General features: G+C 39.2%; 1 protein-coding gene across 6 annotated transcripts in view; it reads right to left on the reverse strand.

The window, feature by feature from the left end:
* Nucleotides 1–473: 473 nt before the first annotated feature.
* The window catches only part of LOC149016697 (2-oxoglutarate (2OG) and Fe(II)-dependent oxygenase superfamily protein), a 45,025-nt gene continuing 19,899 nt past the window's right edge, over nt 474–25,599 (reverse strand). For 4 of the 6 annotated variants that reach the window (XM_089154758.1, XM_089154756.1, XM_089154757.1 and 1 more), the window contains 3 exons: nt 20,571–21,672; nt 1,873–2,246; nt 474–1,095 (listed from right to left, as the gene is read on the reverse strand). In XM_089154758.1, the coding sequence (XP_089010884.1) occupies nt 1,036–1,095; nt 1,873–2,246; nt 20,571–21,624 (1,488 nt within the window). In that variant the 5' untranslated portion in view covers nt 21,625–21,672 and the 3' untranslated portion in view covers nt 474–1,035. The remainder of the gene's footprint in view (nt 1,096–1,872; nt 2,247–20,570; nt 21,673–25,599) is intronic. The other 2 variants (XM_089154759.1, XM_089154754.1) reach the window with 2 other exon arrangements.

Below are 25,599 nucleotides of genomic sequence, written 5' to 3' on the forward strand. Positions count from 1 at the left end.
AGATCGATCACCCACTTTGGATGGTATACAAATTTGCTCTATAATTTTTGTAACCGTTAACTGTAATTTCAAATTTTTTTACTTGAAGGCATAATGGTCATCTCACCTTAGCCATTAATACCCTTGAACGGTGTTGAACTTTCTTGGACCCATCTATAGTTTTTAACCGACTAGTTTTTAACCGACAAGGGACAGAACTTTCACGGCAACAAGAAAAAAAAAAAAAAAAACTCCCTACGTAATTATTTCATTATTTAAGGGGGACGACAAATTTTCACACTAGGTAGAAATTTTGTATTTATTACTTAACGCAATTACATGATTAATTCCAAATCATTTTATATTTGGACATCAAATTTCACTTTAGTTTGCAATTTTGATTCACCAAAAACAGAGTTTAACCTTTGATTTTAAAAAATAAAGACTGTAAAATATATCATTACTAGTATGAAATTTACCCCTTCACCAAAAAAAAAAAAAAGTATGAAATTTACCCCTCAAAAAAAGAAAATATAAGTCAAAGCCTTAGGAATAAATATTTTTATACCTGTGTTTACTACTCTGTCAACTAGAGCATAACATTTTTCATGAAGCCTCCACAGATGTCATGAATGAGGTGAAAACACAATTCAGACTGTACAACTGTCAACCAATCAGACCTTAAATGACCCTTCGAATTTCTTTACATGTTCAACTTATACAAGGTTAAGTCCAGAAACATTGTTTCTCAGGGTGCAACACTTTTTGCACAAGAAATACAAAGGAAACACAACCACTGAAACTTAACATTTTTGACTCAACGAGTGCCCAGCTGGTATGGTGCAGAATGAGACTGATACACAAAGGAAGAGCTAATATACTGAAAACATATTACAGCTAACGGAAGAACGCCAGCAAGCATTCTCAGTAACTATCTATATCCAATCATGTGCAGGTAGTACACTACTTGATCGTGGAAAATCCAGTACTAAGGTTCCATGTAGGTCTTCACACCAAGGGACCAGTGTATATTTGGGACTTCATCACCTGGTAAAGTTAGTGAAGCTGACAAATGAGCGAGAGCAACCAAATATCAAGAGTTAAGGAGTTTGGTTCCTGTAAATACCAACAATAAGTGCATTCATCAGTAGCCAGAGATAAAATAATAATGCCGGCAGAATGCAAGTATTGTCCAATCAACAAACAACTAGGTTGTTTTGCCTCTCCAAACTATGCTGTGTAAATGGCTAAGTCAAAGGAAGGGTGCAGCTTTCAATCATAAGAGAACAGCTATATCTTCAAAAGTGATGTCCATGTGAGTCACATGACAATTAAATAATCAATCATTTGAAAGACTAGGACTATGGTGCCAATTAATGAATACCCATCCTGAAACTATTTTTGAGAGTCAAACAGAAAGCCACATCATTGCCAAGCCATAATTAAATAATCATTGTGCCTTAATCATGTAATCCTATGTTAAAAAGATTATAGGAAACTCAATAGTAATTTATTTACTAAATTACCAGGACCCCGCAGTGTGATATGAACCTTCCACTAATCCAAGAAGTATTGAATCAATTGAACAGTCTGGGTTAATACATATGAGACACAGCTTTCAATCAGCTTAAAAGGAGAATATCAAGGTTTGTTCTCCAACACAATAGCCATGTGCCCACGGATATAAATTCACATGGTCTATGTGTGTGTGAGTGTGTGCAAGTGCCTAAAGAGCCCAGCCCCTTCCCACCCAACCCCCCCCCCCCCCAATTTTTTATAATAATAATAATATATATTGTGGGATTTGGGGGGAGGGGGCTTGCTAACATGCATAAGACAAGTTTTGTAACGCCAAATGCATGCTACTTGGAGAAACTAGCACAAGATATTTACAGTTAAGGTTGCATGGCCTGTCCAGGTTCGATTAGACTTAACTCCCATATCTTGTGAGGCTGTCCACCCAGGTTCATATGCTTCAAGGAAACCGAGCTTTGCCTTGTTGGGTAAATCATGGGGATGAACAAAAGGCACTCCTGATGGCCACCCAATCTTCATCCTTATACTTCCACAGGGGCTGTCCAAAGATTGTAAGTGACCCTCACATTCCTTTAAATTGCAGAACCTCAATTTTATGCCTTTCTTGTCTGCAATGGCCTGTACTCGCTCCTTGAGGACTCTCTGTGCCTCGAGCCGTAGCCTCTTTGAAGGTGGCAATGGTTTGCACCTTGTGTTATTCTTCCTCTTCTTTAACAAGGGCTTAAAAGATCCTGTACCAGCATTGCATCAATCCAAGAACCTATTGCTAAAAGACTCCTTACTAAGAGCTATGATAAAAATAAAATAGGTGATCAGTGTAAGATGTTCTAACAAATTCAGATTTCAGTGCAACAATTTTTCTTTTTCATTAGGCATGCAAACAAAAACAAAGTATCCCCAGTCCATGTCTTCAATGTGCCCACCTCCAATAGCAATAATAATAACAATAAAAATTGCATTGAAGCACAATAACTGGCTAAATTATTAGCATCCATACATGTTATCACTAAGAGTTATAGCAGTTATCCGGAAGTCCTCGTCACTGGTCAATTTGGGAAATGCCTTGTTTAGTCATTATAATAGAGTACCATCAATAAGTCAAAAAAGATGTTTAGCTTCATCATATCAATAACAGCTAAGGGAGTTGGATTTCCTTTTAAGGCTTCTTAGACCCAGGGTTGGGTTATATTGGTAATGGGTGATGCAGATCCAAAGATCCACATATGCAGGCAGACCAAGCCAAAACAGGGCTGAAGTCCTTGCTGTCCAGCAGTACGGTTGATACTCCAATAAAGAAGCAGCAAGATGAAGGATTATCAAGCATTGGTGGTTTTGACTCATCAATGTTTAAGTAGAAAACTCCAAAATTTTGAATATTTGAGAAGCACCAATTTGAGAGTGCATGCCTGAGAAAAATAACTCTTAACATAGTTTGTTGAGAAGATGACAGTGGTGGTTCTCGTTGGGATTTGAAGCACTTCATCAATTGGGATTCTAACTTACATGGTTCGTCCACTGTCCTCAGCAGTTTGGAATTTCAAGAATCTTAATTGGTTTCTTCCAATGGCTTAGACTACATGGTAAAATCTAACTCTTTCTCAATATTATGTTAATACCTGCATTGATGTTATATATATGTGTTTATGTATGGGATTGGGAGCTTCAATTTGATTTGATCACTTATAAACCAAGTTAAGTTGATGCCTAACAGGTACTTCATACTCGTAACTTCAAAATTTTATTAGTTGTTATCACAAGAGGAGTGGTTGCCTTAACAGTGTTGGGGCATAGTTAGAAGGACTAGGGGCTCCTGAAATGTTGTTGCAGTTGAATTGTAACTTGTGTTAAGAGTGTTACTAGGTACACAACACCTAAGGTTGGGCATTACCCTATGGATGTAGGCAACTACTGAACCACATTTGATATGTATTCTGCTTGTGGATAGAAGCATTTTTATTTTGCAGGATGGACATGCAACCTTGGTACTATCTTTGACTGAAGAGTGCAATCATTAAAGTGGTGATAGATCATTTATCTTTTGTATAAACTATGGAGCTTGGAACAAATTGCCAATTGTACGCAGTAATTATGGAATGCCCTGACCTCTGGTGTGAACAGGTTACAATATCACAGCACACACAGGGACAGTTGTTTGTGGACAACTTTTGGAAAGATTTTATTGAACATTGATTCAACCCATTGAACCCCCCCCCCCCAAAAAAAAAAAAAAAAAACTAAATAACTTCTCTTTCAGCCTAGGAACATACAATGCACCGCACTTCAGATCAAAGAGTCCAATTTATGCAATAGAAAGCAGACATAAGACACCAAGTTTTACATGGTTCAGGCCTACATTCACTGAATAATACCCAAATCAGGTTTTCATATATTACCCAATATTCTACTCAAATATCTTGACTGTAACAACAGTTCAGGAACTCAAATTCCTGCTTCAGTCTTATAGATACAACTCCAGCAAGGTCAACAACACCCAACACTCACTGCTAGGTTCACAATGTAAAGTTAAAAATCAAATTCCCCCAATTACATCAATGGTTTATATCTTTCAACATTAAACACAACCTAGAACAAGAAAGACAAGAACTAGTGAATGCAGATTACCTCAACCTGTGTAATCCCGCAAATGATCCTAACAAACATCAATGTATAATAAAATGATGACTGCATCAGCTCATCTCTAGATTTCAGATTCTAAACGCAATACACAATATGGCAGCGACAATATTTCTCGCATTTAACACATGAGCAGCAGCAAATTGTCAAAAAAGGTAGCGACTACAGAGAGATATGACAACACAATGAAGCTCAAACCTACTTACCCCTCTCTTTTCTCTCTCAATAGTGAAAAGGAGGTTCTCCTATTCTGTTGAGAGAGAGAGCTTTAACTGCAAGATAGAATAGGCAGCTGGACCCCTCAGAACATCATGTGCTTGTTGTCAGGCATTTCATGGGAAGATTAAGCCCTTGTTACTTAAAGCTCCAAAACTTCTAACCAGTCTTAACATTAAGCTAGTCAGAAGTCCATTAGGTTCTTCCTATTAACTAATGACAACTTGAATTTCACAGAGGCCTTACCTCACAGAACTTCTATGTGAGAAATATTTGCTAAACTTCCATTAGCTCAATGAATAGAAATAGGAATCCCTTTTTGATCACATGTAGCAACAGATAAGAATCTCAAAGAGATAGAATCTAGGTTTCCAGTTAAACTAGAACTCTAAAGTCTCTCAGGTAGCTTGGTTCCATAAACCAGAATTCCTTGAGCCCCAATAAAAATTCCAGATTTGATAAGATTCCCATTTCCAAATAGGTTGCTTGCCAAGGATGAGTTGAATATGATTTCTATATCCAAAAATTCCTGTTGCCACTGATAATGATAAATAGAAACCCAGATTTTCTGTTTTTCAAAGTTAACTACATTCACAGCTCAGCCAAAAAATTTCTGTATCTCCTCCTTCAAAAACTCTGATCTGCCACATTATCCTTGAATACAGAGATCTAGTAGAACCAATAGAACAAGCAGCCTAACTTCAGTAAGAAGCTATTCATTGGACTCTTCTTTTGTATTTTATGCGGCAGCAACTCAAACTTTATTGTCTTCCAATGTTCATGACATGTGGCAATATAAGCAACAAAAGAGTCCACCTAAAATATTCAACCCCTTCCTAACCAAGCCCCTCACTGCTTAATCAAGACTTCATCAATCCACTAGGCTCTTGAAACATCATAAAAACAAACCATTTTACTGAGCCATCTGAAACATTATGTCACTTTACCAAATCAACCTGAGTCAAACAGAGTATAATTAATAGGGTTCTTAAGCGACCATAGAACTAAACCAGTAATATGTACTGGCACTATACTCATCTGCTACACTAGCCTGCCATTGTACTGAATGTGTCAGTCACTATGTATATAGACAACCATGACAACTACAATTAGCAGTTGCCCCACCACACACAAAACTGCATAGCAGAGTTCTCAGAATAATAACTTGTCTAGTTTTTATCTCCATGGCGTGGCATCTATAATATACCCTTTGATCAGCCTAATTACAAGAGCCCTATTTGGAATGGGAAAAAAAAAAAAAAAACTAATCAAAAAAAGGAACTCCCATGTGTGGTGGCTTAAAAACATGTTATATATGTTAAATAAGACCCAATGTGGTGGGGTTCTAAGAAATAATTCTAGCAGTCCTATGGCATATGCTGGTAGAGGAGCCCAATTATTGGTATTAGTAATAGAATTGCAAATATACTAGGGGATTCAACTATGCTCTCAAGAAGGGTATTTGGAGCTATCCACAGGATCCTATTCTTAGTTAGCACTTAGCAGTGGATAGGGTCTTGGAAATGTCAAGCTATAAAAGAGAGAATTTTGCAAGAGGTAGCTGTGCCAACAGAAGTAGAATTTAGGCATGTGTGAGAGAACAAGAGTCCGCCAGCAGATTACATGACACGGATTCAGATAGGGCAGCATCAAGTGGATGGGATCCTACTGGTTTCCCTAAAGAGCTAGTAGATCTGATTCAACGGGATGCAGCAGCACAAGTTTATTACAGGAAGTAATTGAGTTTATTTTTCTATTTGGGATACTGGTTAGGTGGGGATGCCCTCGTTTGGATTCTCCCAAAAAAAAAAAGGACCAAATAAGACTTAAACCACTCTTTGAATTGGATCAAATTAAAAGAATCAAATGAACCACGGTTCAACATAAAACCCTGAATTCTATGCAACCCTTGTGCCCCAATTCTAGGCCAATATAGCACATCAAACCTAGGGGACCAAGGGCCCATAACCTATACAACCAACCTCAGGCTTGTTGAAGTGAAATAGCATGTTTTGGCGGTTAAACTGCATCAGGGGAGGGTTGAGAACAATTTATAAATAAGATTATTATTTTGAGTATAGTTTAGCTTTATCAGAGCTATTTAGTTTCTTTTCCCTCCAAAATTTCACCTCCCCAAGCCACCAAGTTTGGCCTCAATTGGAGACTCCTCAAAGTTGCTCTACCATCAGTAAGTTGAATCATCCCCCAACCCCTGTTCTTCTAGTCCTCCTGATGTGAATCAAGTATCTAGGGATTAATTGATTGATGCAAGCCATAAATCTAAGGTCCAGCATCAGGATCTTTCTCAAGTGAACAAGCAGTAAACTAGGGTTGACATACCCTACAGTTGATGGGTTAGGGCTTATTTTGAGAGTTCTAGAGTTGTAGAATGGGTTGGCAAGGTTTTGGCTAGGCTATGAAATTCAAGTCAGAACCCTTGCTATAATTTTAAAGTCAGAATTGAATTCCAAATCCAGCATCTAGAAAATTAGGGTTTCTTATATTCTAGGATTTCTAGGGGATGAGCTAGGATTAGGGTTAAGGTTGAGTAGGTTTTAAGGAGGATGACCCGAAAAGGGTTTTGGATCTGGATGACAGGTCAGGGAGAATTAGGTTTTAGAAGTTTTACGTTCCAATGGAGTGCCGAAATTCTAGGGTTTAGGAAATGGAAAGGGGTGGGGGCAGGGATCAAGAGTGGGTATGGGGAAGGGAAAGGTAATCCTAAAAGGGTGAGGGATTTGGATGTGGGGGCTAGGAGATATAGGTGAACTAGGGTTAGGGGGAGGGAAATTCTGGGATGTCAATCTGGGTTTCCTATGTTGCCGCAACTAAGAAGGAAGAAGAAGAAGATGATGAAAAAGAGAGAAGAGGGGGCTGGCGAATGATGAACTAGGGTTGGGGAACAGAGGGGACTAAGGAGATAGGGATGAGAGAGGAGTATAGGGCTGCTGCAGGGTAGGGGAAGGGGGAGGAATGATATGTCATTGAGAAGGGGGCTGTAGTTTCTGGTTTTAGGGTTGGGATGAGAGTTGTGGATGGGAGAAGAGGAAGAAGAAGACTAGCACTAGGGTGGGTTACACATGTGGAAGAAGGGGACCTTGAAGAACTTTAAAACTGAAGAATTTATGCACAAACGCACCCACAAGTTCCCTCCTAAGGAACCCATGACTCAAAGCTTTTCTCCTTCCAGTCTCCAATTTTATTCATTAAACAAAATCTGATTTCTTTAAAAGTAATGGACTATAATTATAACCTTTAAGAAAGAACTCAAACTAGGAGTCAAACTTAGAAAGCAAATCAAACAAGGACTGCTACTTGGACTAAAGACTCACATCCATACAAGGACTCTATCATAACCATAGTTTAAAATTTCCCCAAATTCGCTGTTTTGTCCCCACCGAAACGAAACAAGGCTTGAAATCAAATAGATATATTTCAGTAGAAATTCTAGGGTTTATGCGAGGGAGATTTCGCCCAAGTCCCGGTCTATAAAAGGGGTGCAATGGTCGAAATTTCGCTTAACTCGAGCAAAATTCCAGCTTTGGTTCCTCAAGAGTTGTTTCTTCATTTAGAATGTGATTTTTGCCCTGTTTGAATCAATCTTTATCATCTTCTGCAGGTTCTTGCGTGATTCTTGCCAGAACAGACATGCATCACATGGATGCAGTGGCATTTCAGTTAGATCAACCATTCTCCCAATTAGATTTTTACAAAATGCATGTTAGAATGTTGTCAATGTTAGATGAGTATGGAATTAACCGTGGGCCAACCTAAAAACTCACGGTGTTGAAAAAAAAAAACCCCACAAAGTGGATTATTTATTTATTTTTGGGTATCAAAAGACCTATTTTCCTACACAAAATATAAAGATATACATGATATATGCCTTATATGGTAACAAAATAAATATATCTTGAACTCCATGGGCCAATCTATGGTCTCACAGAGTCAAACATTTTTCCACCCAATCAATAATTATTTTCTTTTTCAAAAGTATTAAAATATTTATAGATAAAATAAATAATTACGGAAAATAGGGAAAAGGGTTTTGAAAATTATAGAAAATATGGAATGTCTCTTTGTATTTTTGAAGTGTTGTCCATACAGTTTCATCGCCAGTTTTGCTATGGCAGCCAATTTTCTTGCTGAAAAAATTTTAAAAAATAATTTTATAGTTTAAGAAAGATATATGGATAAAGGAAAATTTATTAGCTAGGTACATGATTGTTTTGTATGGAAAAATTTATTTTGATGTTGTTCAATGACCTATGCGATCATTTTGTATGCAACAATGATCACGTCTAGGAGTCAGAGGTGATTATGATCACAAAGGTAGAGGAAGGGTGGTTCACAGCCATAGAGGGAAGAGGGCGGTGGAGAGCAAGTCAGAGAGGGGACACAGGCAGCCATAGGCTCAAGTTGCTACTCGCAAAGGGAGGGTTGACCTTACATGGCAGTATTGCATGGCAATTGACGGTAATAAAGGGAGGACACAATGTAATTTATATAGCAAGAGGTTTATATGAGGTGGCATTAGTAGGTTCACAAGACACACCTCACTGGTAGTTCTTCGGACGTTATAACGTGCACATGTCAACAGAGGTAGTGAAAGCAATGAGAGAGAGAGAGAGAGAGAAGGGGATAGGGAAGAAGAAATTAGAACTAGAAAGTGGCCAAAGCACTAGATGAGGCGGTCAGGGGGTCTTCTGCATACCTTATTGATTCCGATAGTGACAAGGATGTTGATCCTGTCGATATACACAGTACACCAGTAGGAAGAGGCTTTGAGGCAAGCGATGGTAAAGAACATGGCATCACACGAGCGAAGCCAGGAGAGGGACAAAGCTAGAGTTGTAGGATCTGGTCCCTCTAAAGTTGTAGGAGTTGGACTAGATTTGGGTCAAGGGGTGGTGTTTTGGGCGTGTTCAAGCGACCACAGAGTCAGAGGGGTGTTGCTCTCTCAGTAGGTTATCCAGAACGACAAGATCAGATCCTAGAGGCGGATCCTAATGTTTTCAGGAATAAGGGGGTGAAGTAGCCCGAGATATCAGATGACTGGAAGAATATGAATGGGAACACCATTTCAACCAACACAACACAGGGGCCCTATTACAAGAACATGATAGACTTGACTGCAAAGGCAAATCCAGGATACACTGGCCCCACACCTCATGAGAGCATGAACACATACCTCGCACAGCAGAACCAAGAGTTGGAGACTTAAGAAATAGGGCAGACGATGCCCTTTTAGGAGATCTACAGAGTCACCACTATGTCTGATAGATGGACCGGTCCAATAAAAAAAGAAAAAAAGAAAAATCATCAACTTCATGGTGTATTACAATAGGAGGACTATCATCCTGAAATTTGTGGACGCATCTAATTAGGTTAAAGACCACGGGTACAACTTTTGACTTATTCAAGATGCTGAGGAGGTGGAGCGAAGGAATGTTGTACATATCATAACTAACAATGGCTCAAAAAGGCAAATGAGACAATGATGAGGTATGGAGTATAATCTATGTTGGACACCTTGTGCAGCCTACTGTATTAACCTCATGCTAAAGGATATTTGGAAGATTCAAATTGTCGAGAGCATAGTGTACAAGGCTCGAAAGGTCATGGATTTCATATATAATCATGTCGATGCTCTTGGTATGATGAGGCAGGTAATATAGGGGTGACTTGGTGCAACCCGGTGTCAAGAGGTTTGCTACAAACTACATTGCTTTGAAGAGCATATTTAAGAAAAGAACATGCTTATGATCAATGTTTGCATCTCAAACATGGTTTGATTGAAGTGGATCCAGGTTAGATCAATAACACTTGAATTATTACATTTTACAAATTATTAGATTATCTATTAAGTAATAACTTAATGTTTTTGTTGTAATTTAGAACAAACAACAAGTGCACAACCTAGTGTATCATATCATCTAATGATTCCTGGAGACAGGTTGGGACAGCATTGCAAACCATGGAGCATATTATAAAGGATCTACAAATGATGGACGCCTCCCTGAAGGAGCCCACTATGCCCCACCTGTATGCAGCTATTCAGGCCATGAGGTTGGTCGTACAACACACAAATCCAAAAGGCTGCAAGAGCTTTCTAGACATCATCGAAGCTCGATGGACTGCACATCTTGTGCATCCACTGCATAAGACTGGTATTCAAATATCCTAGGCTGTTGGTAATACATTCATTCTTATGTTAATAAAAATCTTAAATCTAATTGTCAATTTGTAAATTCTGCAGCCTACTACTATCTTAACCATAAATGTCAGGACAACAATCATTTAAGGTAAGACATGGAGCTGTTTGAGGTCGTGATGGCCATGGCTGCAAAGATGGAGGCGAACTCGATGGTCCAGTCGTTTGTAACAATGAGGTGAGATAGTAGGGAATTAGGACTTCGGACTTGCATTTGATTTTTGTAAGAATTTAGCCAACCATCATTACAAATGATTGTACTTAAAGATTTTCAAGGACAAGTTCAGGTCCTCTGGATCATATGCAATTGTGAAGGGACGAGATAAAATTGATCCAGGTTTAACTTCATACAAAATTATTACATTTTTTTCTTTCAAATTATTAGATTATCCATTAAGTATTAACTTAATATTTTTGTCATAATACAACTGAGTGGTGGGTCTTCTATGGCTCAAGTGCAGAGAACCTCAAGGTCCTCTCCCATATTTGCTCCGCCTCTGAATGCGAAAAGAACTAGAGCAAATTAAACTTGATCCACTCAAAGAGCATTCACGTCATGCGGGGTTGATGTCAATGCATTCATGGCTGACAAAGATCACGTACATGCACAGGTAGCTGGTATGACAATTGGATGATGGCCCTCGCAAGTGGTATGTACCCCAAAGGGCCCCGCGACCAGCTCCTCCCACCGAGCCAAAGGGACTATAACATGGCTGCTTGGCAAACTCGATGGGATCAATTAGCTAGGATTGTAGGGAGAGTGTGGGGTCTACACCCTACGAGGCTTATGGGCCTAGCTACAATTATAGAAATTTAGGATATAGATATGAGGAGCATATGGTGGGCCATATGGTGGCGAATCTACTGATTTGAGTATGGGGATGAATCAGGCAAACCATTTGTGGATTTCATCTTTGGATATCTATCAGGGCCAATAATAATACCAATACTAGTACCAGTAAGAGGTACCAGATGCCATAGAAAGATTCTAGAGATCAGGAAATTAATCCATCAATTGGCCAGCTACACAACATTAGATACCCTTATAATACTTTCTTTAGATGGGTTGGTTGTTTTATAAGGATGATTCTACCTACAAAAGGGCAATATTTGACTATATGGAGAAATATATGGGTTTGATGACATGGGTTGAGTATGTCCATTGTTCGTAAAGGCAGGCCTAGCCTATGGGGTTAGGACAATGGAGCCCACCATGACACAATAGCTATTATTAGGTTATTCATAAGTGTGTGTGTGTCATGTGTATTGTATATTTGTAATTTGTAATGCATTCATATATTGTTGTGTTATACACTTGTACTATATTAATTGTGTACTACAAACTACTGACCTCTACACTTGTACTCGACTACTGGTATATTGAATGTTGCATTTAAATGAAGATCTTAGCGTCTATTACATCATATCCATATTTGCATTGGTTGAAATTCATGTTCCAAACATCTAGTTTCACTCTCATACAAGTGGGCATGTGCTGATCAAATACACCAATTTGGGTTATGTTCTAGGCAAAAATAACACTCTTAGTGTGTTTATTGGCCTTAAATTAGGGTGGACACCAAAAATCAGGCTAGAATGACCCAAAAGCCCACCAAAACTTAAAGATCAAAATTTCAAAAAACAAAAATAAATAAATAAAGATTCCGAAATGTCAACAAAATATTGCCAAAATTTTGAATGTTGGTTACCGAGATGAACGGAATTTTGCACCCTGGTCATAACTCAACCTATAACAACCCCAATTGAAAAATAAAAGTAGTATGGAATCTTTGTAAGAAGTGGATTGCAACTAAAGGAATCTCTTACTACTTGGGAATCCTAACCTAGCTAGGACTCTTCAATAACATGACAAACGAGGACTCAAAATCAAAAATAAAAGCAAATCTGCGATCCTACTAACATAATGGATCTAGTGAAACCTTAAGTTGACTCTACCAGAATACTATAAGATTACCAAAATACACTTGGTGTTACTAGAGCGTCAAAGGGTATGGGGCTATTACCCTAGGCCTTATTTCATCCCTGGTACATGTTCACATCAGTTCTACAACCTTGTACCCTAGCTCCCTAATTTCCATAACTAATTCCTCCATAGCTTTGTTCCCTTCACCAAAACTGTTGTGAAACACAATGTTTGGCTGAATGGCTTATTGATCAATGATCTCAAGCCCTCTATTTATAATTAAGTAGAAAGTACACTATTACAAGGAATAGAATTTTACATGAATACAAACTCTAATTGAACTCCCAATAGAATCCAACACTCCCCCTCAAGTTGAGGCATAGATAATAGTCATGCCCAACTTGCCTACAATAGGAAGGAAATCTCTTTCTTTCAAACCCTTAGTGAAAACATCTGCTACTTGGTCTCCAGATCTTACAAAAGGCATCCAGATGAGCCCTTGATCCAACTTTCCTTTGACAAAAAATCTGTCAATTTCAATGTGTTTAGTTCGATCATGTTGCACCGGATTATTAGCAATACTAATAGCAGCCTTGTTGTCACAATATAACATCATAGGGTTTGGAACTTGGACTCCAATATCATACTACAAGCCTTTCAACCATAGTAGCTCACAAACTCCACGAACCATAGCTCTATATTCAGCTTCGGTACTAGATAAAGCTACCACATTCTGTTTCTTACTTCTCCAAGTAACTAGATTACCTTCAACAAAGGTACGGTAACCTGAAATTGACTTCCTGTCTGGAGATCCAGCCCATATGCTTATACTTTTAGATTATCAGTGGGTGACAAAAGTATTCCTTTTCCAGGAGTTCCCTTCAAATACTGTAGTATTCTGGATAACACCTTTATATGAGCTAAATATAGATCATGTATGAATTGGCTCACTATACCTACAGCATAAGCGATGTCTGGCCTGGTGTGGGACAAGTAAATAAGCTTCCCTACCAGCCTTTGGTATCTTCCTTTGTCCACTGGTTCTCCCTCTTTTTCTTTAAGTTTAGCTCCAGCTTCAATAGGGGTATCAACTGTTTTACACCCCAACATTCCCGCTTCTGATAATAGATCTAGGACATACTTTCTTTGGGATAGGAATATACCCTTCTTTGATCGAGCCACCTCAATCCCTAAGAAATACTGTAACTTCCCTAAATCTTTAATTTCAAACTCTCTGCCAAGAAAGTCCTTCAACTTTTGAATTTCTTCACCATCATTCCCTGTGATGACAATATCGTCTACATAGACAATAAGATGTGTGATTTTAGTACCTGACTTCCTAACAAATAGTGTATGATCAGCATTGCTTTGCTTGTACCCAATGAAGTCATTGCCTTCAGGAGGCGTCCAAACCAGCATCTAGGAGAATGTTTTAACCCATAAATTGACCTTTTCAACCGGCAAACTTTCCCTGCAGTATTGTCATCGGAGAAACCATGTGGGATTTCCATATAGACCTCTTTTGCTAACTCCCCTTCTAAGAAGGCATTCTTTACGTCTAGTTGGTGCAAGTTCCAGTCTTTGTTCACAGCTACAGACAACAGATTTCTGACAGTGTTTAGTTTCGCAACAAGGGCAAAGGTCTCCCGATAATCAATCCCATAGGTCTAGGTAAACCCCTTTGCAACTAGTCTAGCTTTCAACTTGTTGACTGATCCATCCATATTTTGTTTAACCACAAATACCCATTTGTAGCCCACTGGTTTTTTTCCTGGAGGAAGTGTAAACAGCTCCCAAGTATCATTTTTCTTCATTGCCTACATTTCCTCTACCATAGCTGCCTTCCATCTTTTATCAGCATAGGCTTCCTGCCAACTTTTAGGAACAGATACAGATGACAGAGAGGATATAAAAGCACGGTAGGAGTCAGACAAAGAGTTATAAGAAACATATTTAGCTATGGGATGCTGAGTACAAGATCTGACCCCTTTTCTAACAGCAATAGGAAGATCAGAAAAAGATACCTTAAGGGGAACAGTAGAATCTGATTATGGAGCAAGAGACTGAAGTGGTAACGTATCACCTTTCTCCACCTGCTTTAGCTAGTTGTATTTCTTCCTCTGCTAAGTCTGCACCTCCTTATTCTGGTCAATCTGGTTTTGAAAGACCCCAACAATGTGTCTCACAAGAGTGGTCTCCCCCTGGCTAGGTTCTTCACATGGTTCAGAAATCGAAGGAGGAGGATTAGAGTCCTTAGGTATTTTGGCCGAAGTCTCCCCCTGGTCAGGAAACTCTTCTGGGACTCTTAAGTTGTGTTGGTGTGTGATACGAAGATCTAGAGTCGGAAAGACCACCTCTCCTCTAGGACTCTCCCCCTAGAGAGGTGTATAGTAAGGGCAAAACTCATGAAAAATTACATCCATTGATAAAATGGTTTTCCTGGAAGGAGGATGATAACATTTGTACCATTTATGAGTAGAGAATTACCCCAAAAATTTGCAAAGTAGGCCACGAAGAGCCAGCTTACTCTGGTGGGCTGTGATTCTGACATAACACACACATCCAGAAACCTTTGGGGGAATAACAAAAGAAGAGGCTCCCTGAAGAATCTCATTAGGACATTTAAAACCAAGTATCCTACTGGGCATCCTATTCATAAGGTAAGAAGCAGTGAGTATAGCATCACTCCAGTATTGGTCAGGTACATTCATAGCAATCATAATGGAACGGGCTATCTCTAAGAGATGCCGATTCTTCCTTTCGGCAACCCCATTTTGGGCAGCCGTATCAACGCAACTGGTCTGATGTATTATGCCAGAGTCAGAGAGATATCTTTGAAATTCACCATCAATATACTCTGTGCCATTATCACTGCGAAGGATCTTCACAGTGGCATTGAACAAAGTTTTAATCATATTATGAAAATCACGAAAACATCGGAAAACCTCTTCTTTCTTTTTTTTTAAAGATAAATCCATGTAAAACAAGAGTGACAATCAATAAAAGTAACAAAGTGGCCAATAATAGACACACATCGGCAGGGACCCCACACATCAGTATAAATTAGCATAAAAGGAATAGGTTTTCTATTATGTAGAGAAGGTAAATAAGTAGAACGAGTCTACTTTGCAAAAATGCAGGCTTCACAAAAAAAATTATCCTCATTACAAGAAGAAACCAAATCAGGAAATATTTTCTTAAGAGTTCATAGAGGGGGATGACCTAGCCTACGGTGTCACTGATAAAGGTCTGATATTACCAAATGGACCGGATTAGAAGATGTAGTCAAAGCAGACGCAGATTCTCCAATTGGCTCGAGCAAATAAAGTCCATTGTCTAGTTTACCATGTCCAATCTCCTTCCCCGTAACCAGATCCTGGAAGACACAGTAAGATGGGGAAAAAATCACTTTACAATTCAAGTCATGTGTAAGACTACTGATAGAGAGCAAGTAAGTAGAGAAAGAGGGAACATGTAAAACTTTAGACAAATAAAGTGATGGAGAATGCTAAATGATCCATTTTCCAGCAATGAAAGAATAGGAGCCATGAGCAATTCAAACTTTATCATTTCCAGAAGTCGGAGAATATTGTAAGAAAGAGGAGGATAAACATGTCATATGATATGTGGCTCCTGTATCAATGATCCAAGGAGTAGAAACTGAAGAAGCTTGAAAGCATGTAAAAGTTTTACCTGAAGTAGCAAGGTAGGAGTTGGTATGGGTAGTAGATGAAGCAGTGGTCGAGGCTGTATCTGCAGTAGAAGACTGCAGAATACGTCGCAGAGTAGCGAACTCCTCCTGTGAAAAACCAACGTCTGCAGAGGGTGTGGTGGAAACTGTCTCAGAAAGATTAGCCTTTGGTTTTCCCTTTCTTTATGCTCGTTTTTTCTCAAAATCAGCAGGCTTCCCATGCAGTTTCCAACAATTTGCCTTGGTATGATATGGTTTGTGATAATGCTCACACTTGACAATCTCCTTAGCCAGATCAGATTTAGTGCGAATAGACTGTAAAGCTGATTTCTCCATAATAGGGGTATGAAGCATGGCTAATCAACGATTTTCCTCACACTGAACAAGAGCATAAGATTGTTCTAGTGTAGGAAAGGATAACGACTTAAAACTTGCACTCTGATCTAATCGTACTCCACATTCAAACCTACCAAGAAGTCATATACTCGAATCTTATCCATGTGCTTTTTATAAGTAACCCCATCATCTGGATTAGTGGGGTGATAATCCCCATAATGATCCAACTCTTGCCAAAGAGATCGCAACTCAGCATAATAGTGGGCCCCGGTCAGTTTCTTTTGGGTAGTCTCATGAAGCTTCTTTCGTAGCTCATAAACATGTGCATCATTCCCCAACTGTCCATATGTTTCAGTAGTAGCCTTCTAGATTTGGACTGCAGCATCAAGTAATAGATATCCACAGGCAATATTTGGAATCATGGAATTCAAAAGGAATGACATAATAAGAGAGTCATTCGAGATCCATTTATCTTGTAAAACACCTATGGTAGTAGGTTTGATAGTGGTGCCTGTAATGTGTCCAACAAGTCCTCTTCCGGCAATAGTTAGGTAAGCAGATCGAGACCAGATCAAATAATTTGTTCCATCAAATCTCACTGAAAGAGGATGAAGAGTGGGGTAATGTTCGGAGCCAATGGAAGCAGGAGTACCATCAATAGTTTTCCTGTTGACAAAATTGTCTGCAGTTCTTCAGTCTTCACCCTTTTGAAGTAACAGAAATGTCGTAGAATGCAATAGCCAAACCACGGAAACAATTCTAAGTAATTAGCTAATTTTTCTCTCTCTTTTTTTTTTTTTTTTTTTACTATAAAAAAATTACTAATAAACCCTGAAAAGTATGAGCCCCTGAAACATCAATATATATATATATATATATATATATATATATATAAAAATAGGATTTCAAACTGTACGAATAAAATATGGTTCGACCATAGGAGGTCTGGTCTGGTTTAGCCTAGGCGATAGGTTTTAATGGGGATTGCATATGTATCGTCCCAAATCAGAAAAAAACCAGAGCAAGCAGGAGGCAGCAAGCGACGATCTTAATGGGATTTCAGGACTGCAGAAGCATCGTCCCAAATCGAGAACGGAAGAAAACCAGAGCAAATCGATTTTAGAAAGTTTACCTGGGTGATGGCGGTGGTTTGATGGAAGAAGCAGACCTGGCGAGAACCCCTTTTTTTTCTTCCCTTTTTGTTTCTTTGGTCGATGGCGGAAGCAAGGTTGAAGTGAAAGCGCTGTTAGGTGCAATGGGATGTTGCAGATGAAGAAGAGATGTTGCAAATGAAGAAGAAGAAGCTCGGTTGCAGTGGTGATGGTATAATTGCAGTGGTGATGCTTCTTCTCTTCTTCTCCTTTTTTATTTTTTTCGTTTTCTCTGGTCTTCGAGGTTTGCAACAGAAAAGATAGTGCACTATAGAACGAGAAGAGAAAAAAAAGGAAAGAGAAGAAAAAATCCTAATCGAATTTGCGGTAGTAACTGAAGAATGATGGTGACCCAATTGCGATGGGTTTGAAAGAGAGAGAAAGAAAAAAGAAAAAAATCCTAATCGAATTTAGGCTCTGATGCCATGTTGAAAGAAACGATTGTGGTGAATGGCTTATGGATCCATGATCTCAAGCCCTATATTTATAATTAAGTGGAAAGTACAATAGAATCCAACACTTTTCTTCTTCTTCTTCTTCTTTTTTTTTTTTTTTTTTTTTTTTTTGGGGGGGGGGGGTTGGGGGCGGCTGTGTAGGAAGGCATTTGGGCAATATGGAGCTATAAGGTCTCCTATTGTTGGAAAGAAAGATGGAACAAGGTGTCTTGAAAGGGAAAAACTAGATATTCACTAACCTACACAAAGATGCCTTAAAGAGTGGATATCGATCGATGGAGGATGGAGGCTGAATCCACAGCCTGATGTAACTAGATCCAGCAAGCATAGGGTCCCTCAGAATTTGGACGCAAAACAAGGCCCTAGTGGCACACCAAGGAGCTGACCAAAATTATAGGAGGGCAATTTCGTCATTTCCCCACCCCCTTGGGCTAATTCCAGAATAATTTAAGGATCTAGCATCTACTTTTTTGTTTTCTGATTGGACTAGTGGTTAAGAGTCCTTGCCTGAGCAGGAGTCTCAGTAAGAATCCAATTTTCAAGTAGTATTCCTTCGGGAGTTGGCTGTTTATTTTTGCAAACTATCTTTGTTTAGGAGTTCTCTAGAAGATTCCTTTCTAGTTGCCTTATTCAAGTTGTTGAGTAGCCAAAGGAATCCCAATCCAAAGTCGGTTCCCTAGTTTGAGTCCAAGTAAGTTTCCTAAGTTGGGTCTTAGTTTGTTTCCCTCAATTGTAAGGATATATAAAGCCCCACCTCAATATAAGAAAATCAGTTGGAGAATTAATAAAAATCGAAGACTTGGAGTCGTGGGAAGCTAGCCATGACCTGGATTTTGAGGGATAAGAGAGTTCTTTCAAATTCTGCAATTGTTCATCTCCTTCATCTTCTTCAAGCCTGCGGCAACCCTTGAAGCATCTTCAAACTCTGTCTTGACCAAATAGCCCCCTTCCTAGGCAAAGTAAGTTTGATCCCAGCCCCCTACCCCATTCCACTCTCCCAACCTCTATCTAGCACTCCCCCTTCTCCCTACACCTTGCGCACCCTCCCCCTTTTACCAAACCCTAGCTCTAGGTACCCCCAGTTCCTCTCTCCCTCCCTTAGAACCCACAGTTAGGTCCTTTCCCTTCCCCAACACCCTCCCCCTCATTCCCCTCACTCTCCAGCCCCTTTTCTCTCTTTCTCTTCTTCTTCCTCTTCTTTTCTCCTCGTGGCAACCAGAATTCTGCAATTTCCTGTTAAACCCGAAACCCTAGAAGTTTATCCATAAACCCCTGTCCCCTATACATTCAGCTTCTTAGGAGTAGCATCCCCATCCCATACCGTACCTTTGACCCCCAACCCTAACCCTAAACCTAACCCCGGAAATTCTAGAATCTTAAAAAGCCTACAACAACAATAAGCCTTATCCCAACTAAATGGGGTCGACTAGAATCTTAAAAAACTCTAGTTTCTAAAATTCTGCAATTGCAGTCCTAGAAGGCCTACTACATAGATGACCCAATAGTAGGCCTATTCCTAGGGAAAAGAAACCAATTTGGTGCTAGACCTGTATCAGGTACTTTATCTGATTTACTATTCTTAGGATATTGTTATGGTTAATTAGTTTTAGGATCTTAACTATTACTAAATATTAGCATTTTTTTTAAGTGTTACATTTGATTTTCCCTCCATTTTGCTTGTACAACGTAGTTTCATTTTCTATTTTATAGAATAATACGAATGAACATCACATTACCCCAAAAAAATTCATTTCAGATTCATTAGTCAACTATGTGCTCCATTTTGAAGGAGTGATCTGATTCAGACTGACAGTATCCAAAGAAAAAGAGAGAGGGGGGGGGGCAAGGGAGCAGAGGCAGGGACAGGCCTAAAGGAGAAGTGGTAAGGAATAGCATGCATAGGTCAGGCTTTGTACCATTTTTTTCCTTGAATAAAATTGATTGGAGAGTGAGGAACTGAGGATCCGTGTGGCAGACCCCATTTAGTTGGGATAAGGCGTGTTGTTATTGTTGTTGCATCCTGTAACAGTATATTCTCTAAGCTCCCTGTGCATCACCGAGGCTTTTGGCTAGTTTCTATCAAATCAGCCAGAAACTGATGACAACATTTTAGGGCTGGAAAAGTCCTCAACCACAGGCGCATGCCCCAAAATGACCGCTTCAGACTTCCGCAGCAAACTACCATCCAATCGTCAACAATTACAAGTTATGTTTATTAAAATCATAGTCATAAGTAACATTGTCAAGAAAAACTACAGCAAAACTCAACTGGGACTAGAAGACTCGGATCAAACAATCAATAAAGTTTGGGTACTATTAAACAACAGGAACATGGTATGCATAATTTCAAAGTTCAAACAGAAGTTCACCAAGAATGAATGTTTGAAAGAAAATATAGTTTGTAAATGCATAAAGTACTAGGGTGCTGACCTACCATCTTGAGTTGCAGGAAAATTATAACTTGAGAAACTTTGCCTGGAAAAGATTTGATCTGTTGGATGGGACCTCTGCATGAAGTCATCAACTGGTATAGGAAGTTGAAACTGAGGTTCAACCCCATGGCCGGCCGCTCTCATTTCGGAACAGCTGAGACTCGCCATAGATTTAGGCATGAGCTTGAAAGCCAGGGAACACCGTCCATACATGTTATTTTGTAAATTACTGATCTGTGTACGGTGCAGAGCAGGACTGACATAACCGGCAGTTGCCTGGTACAAAGCCAGCCCAGGGTAAACAACTGCTTCATGGGGTCCAAGATCTCCATCTACAAGTATCCAACGTCCATTAAAGTCTCTGATATGTAAACCTGCTCTTTCTGACTTAACTATAGTCAATAAGCTCTTATCAACTTGATGCTCATGGTCGGGAAACATAACCAATTGGCCATCCTCCTGGGATGTCAAAGTATGATGTTGAGCTCCCTGAAATGATGGTCTTGAGTGACAGCATACAGACAGGACGGAAGAAGACATTTCCCGATTTCTAAGAGGGACATTGTCAAGTATTTCTGTAAACGGAGAGCTACGCAAGTTTAAGGAGAAGCTGATGGCATCCAAAATACCTCTAGCTGCTTTCCCCAGTAGTGCATATATATCAGGCAGACCAGCAGGAGGGAATTCCATACTGTTGTTAAGCTCTGTAGGAGTCAGGCCTGGCCTGAAATCATATATTTCTTGCCATAGTTGAGGATCTGCATAATACCCAGAGGTTTTGCACCATTCACGAGAGTCATTGGCATGAACTATCTCTGCAGCCGGATATGATGTTCTCTGGTGGAAGTAGAGGCGAGCAGATTCCAGCCCAGACCTTAAGAGAGCACCATCACCCCCAGGAAGCTGAATAACAGCAGCAGAATACTGAGCTAGCGACTGAGACAGGGTTGATACAGATATTTTGTAGGAGTCAGAAGGAAGTCCTTCAGAAGCTATCAAATCAGTAAGCTTCACACGACCTAGACATGGCGGGCAAGTTCCTACCATAGCACCCATTCAAGATCCTAGGTGATCAGAAGTATGAGGTGATATAAATTATTCAAGCTGCAGGGATGTAAAGAACAATTAGTTCCAAATAAGCAACTGGTACTTCGGTCTACGAAAGCTTACAATAAAAATTTCTGATAACATGTAAATCAATCCATTGGTATGAATGATTCATATCCAGCCCTGTAGTTCATGAGTTCATGTTGAAAGGTCAAGCAGGAACCCATCATTATCATCCCAAGAGGCCCACACAAAGAAAAGAAGAGTGGGTTTCATGAAATGCATGCCCGGAATACAGCAAGGATGTATTATATTTGTAAGACATATCCAGCCACCACAGGCCAAATAATCCATTTGCTTGCTGGTAAAATTACCACTATTAATGATTATTTCAGTCCATTTAAGCCACCATAAAAACTTCCTCAGCATGCTAATTGTAGTATTTGATGACCAAAGATCTCAGTCCCCTTTGTTTCTGGTCCTCAGTTCTTTCGAAGTAAAGAAATAATTAAATAGCCCCTATGCTTTTGCCTAATGACAGCCTCTTTGGATGTTCCAGACATATTTTCTTTCTAATACCAACAATATCTTTAGGGCAAAATATATATAAGCCCCCTGTGGTAATAATAAACAACTAAATGAGGAACTCATTAAATTCAAGAACTTGAGAACATTCCCTAATTTATTCCAACTAGTTTAATACCGTGCCCCTACTGTTCCAATTTTTCTGTTAAGTTATGATATCATCACTCAAAACATTTCAAAAACTCAAAAATACCCTCAAATATGTTAACTTCCGCCCTCTTTCCTTTTCTTTTTCCATCTGCTTTCTCTATCTCAATTGCCTGTCTGCAGCTTGCCGAAAAGGTTACAACCCCCCCCCCCCTCTACTTCTTCTCCTTTCTCTTTCTCACGGTCTCACCATGTCAAGTTCTGCAGCAGCAGGAAACAAATCAATGCCCTCCTCTCCATCACCTGTCAGTTTCTCATTCTACATCTGCTCCAACAAAGAAAACTCAACACACGTGCTCAAGCAGGCATCACCTCACAGAGCTCCATCCCTAGACTCCAGCTTTAAGCTGAAATTTTTTGAATACTCTTTCAAAAAATAATTAATATTCTCTACAGCTACAATGACTGAAATTTCACTTTATCTGCTTCTTTGGAGAAGATGCATATCCCTGCTTTTAGGAACTGGTAAACTAGAAGTGGATGCACAATGGCAGATATTTGAGCATATACAGCACACACACACAGAGAGCTCAAAGAGAGATTAACAATGCTACAATGTTTTAGGACTAGACATATTGAACTCCACAAATCTGTGTGGTATCGCCTTATCAAGGAATCATCTTTAACACTAGAACCTTAAGTTACTGTGATTTGTTGGATTTAACCCTACTTAAAAATTCTCCTCTCTTCCAAGTTTCAATCACCACAAAGCAGACACACAGGAAATTTCTCTTGAACTCACTTTTTTACTTCTTGGCCACGAACCCTCATCCACCCTAGCAATCTGCTCAACCTGCCATAAGAGTTTCTCTGGTGATTTCTTCCACTCCAGCTCAAATGACTAAGGGCTTTTGAAATTGTTACAATATCTGGCATCATGTTAATGACACCATCTGTAAAGATTTGAAGAAGTTGATGAAGAGATTTGGGTGTATATGAAGAAGACAAAGAATGGAAAGTTCCCCAGCCAACCTCTCTGACACAGACACCAACAACAGCAAGCCTTTTCCAAACTAAATGGGCTCAGCTACATGGATGCTTACCTTCCAATCAGCTCTATTTGAGGCCATACTAGATACACCTAAGTTTGCATATCCTTTCTCACCACCTCTTTTAAGGTTATCTGAGGTCAACCCCTAGTTCTTCTAACTCCTTCAACCTGGATTAAATCACTTCTCCACACAAATGCATTTAGAGGCTTTTGTTGACATCAATTGACTTTCTTGTAGGCACTACTAGGCAGTAGCCTATCATTCACCGTAGCTACTCCCAGTCCGTCTCTATGATCATTCCTTACCTAATCCTTCCTAGTTTTGCCACTCATCCATCTTAGCATCCTCATTTCTGCTACACTTCATTTATCTATATGATGCTTCTTAGGGGTTTTATGGTAGTGTGCTCATTTCTCGTTTCTTTTTCTTTTTCTTTCTTTTCTTTTCTTTTCTTTTCTTTTCTTTTCTTTTTCTTTTCTTTTTCTTTTTTTTTTTTTTTTTTTTTTTTTTTTGGGGGGGGGGGGGGGGGGAACACCTCAAATCTTGTATGGCGATCCAATGATCTCCTTTTTTTTTTTCCTTTCTCATTTACAAATGGACCGGGTGTTGGGCATAGCTTTGAGCCCCATTTGAGAAGCACCAATTTGGTGTTTCTCAACAAATGCACACTTCTCACACAAAGTCGGAGAAACGATGGCATGCTCTAAGGGCAATCGAGTCATTTGTTCTTTTAAAACATAACAACGTGCAAAACCCAAAAAAAAGCATTCAACAGTAGCTTCTCTCACTCGTTCTCCCTTGAACATCACTCATGCTGTCTCAATCTCCATCTGCAAAGCTCCTCTTGCTCTCACAGTCTCCGTTGAAGGTCACTCCCTTCTCCATTGGTCGAAGGTCACTCACTTCTCCATTGGCGAAGCATCTGAAGAAAGACACAGATTGGTATACATCAAAAGGGTTCCATTCGAAGCTTCCTCTGTGAATCTCAGTCGCCCTCTCTATTCTCAACTCTTCAATTAGAAAGAAGTAAAGAACTCTGTACTTTAGGCTCTGCTTAGAGGCTTCTACGGTTCCATTTGTGATTTCTGGGATTTTTGTTTGTGCAATGTAACAACTACATGAATTTTTTTTTTGGGTAAAACAATTACATGAATTTGTCATTCGAAGGAATTAAGATATCCTATTACTGATTGTGCAGATCTATTCCTATCAATGTGACAACCTCCATTGCTGATTGGGTGAAAGGTTTATTTTTGGGTAAAACAATTATATGAATTTGTCATTCGAAGGAATTAAGATCCTAATGCTGATTGTGTAGATCTATTCATATCAATGTCACAACCTCCATTGCTGATTGGGTGAAAGGTCCCACATACTGAATTACTGTTGTTGTTTCTGTTAGAAGGTTGAAACTCTGAAAAAAGAAGAGAGAAAGAAATTGAAAGGAAATGAAATCTACAACAGGAAGGGAGGTTTGATGGAATACATAGACTGTTGATCCTCAAAGAGTACTTGAAAATTAAGAAAATTAAGAAAATTAATCAAAAAGAAGTGAAACAGTGGCAATCAAAAGAATTTCTTCATGCATTGTGAACAATTTGGGAATATAGATATCCTGAAAACAATTAAACTGATATGCATGGACAACTAGAAATGATATGGGCAATCAGAGAAACACAACCAAGGCAAGGTAATTCACAGAGATTGAGAGAGAGAGAGAGAGAGTGAAAGGGGGGGGGGGGAGCAATCAGCAATTCCATTGAGAAAATTAACGAAAACCAGGAACTTAGGGATGTTCACTTCCTAGGAAAGGTTTTTATTCAGTCTGTGCATCTTCAATAAATTTTTCTGACCAGTGTTGCAATATTAAGTTCAAAAGTTTGTCAGATCACTATATGATTTAGTATGTTATTTGATCATTGGCTTTTACTGCTCTTTTTTATTTTTATTTGCTAAATATGAAGTCTAAGTAATAGTATTACTAAGCCATGTTCCTAGAACAGACAATGAAAGCTCATGGTGCGTCAGAGAGACAAATAGTATAACAATATAAAATCTTTATAGAGACTCGGGGATTACAATCTTTATCCAGGGAATAAGGACTAATTTCCTCTGTTTCTATTATACCATATATATAATGCTGGGATGGACAATGCTGACTCTTTGATGAGCCATAGATGACTTGGCAACAGAATGTTGTGATTCACCGCCAATTCTATTCACAAGACATTAGTTTGAGAACATGATAGTCAAAATAGGA

Source organism: Hakea prostrata, chromosome 5 (assembly GCF_041222555.1).
Source record: "Hakea prostrata isolate BN-2017 chromosome 5, UWA_Hpros_2, whole genome shotgun sequence".
Classification (NCBI taxonomy): domain Eukaryota; kingdom Viridiplantae; phylum Streptophyta; class Magnoliopsida; order Proteales; family Proteaceae; genus Hakea; species Hakea prostrata.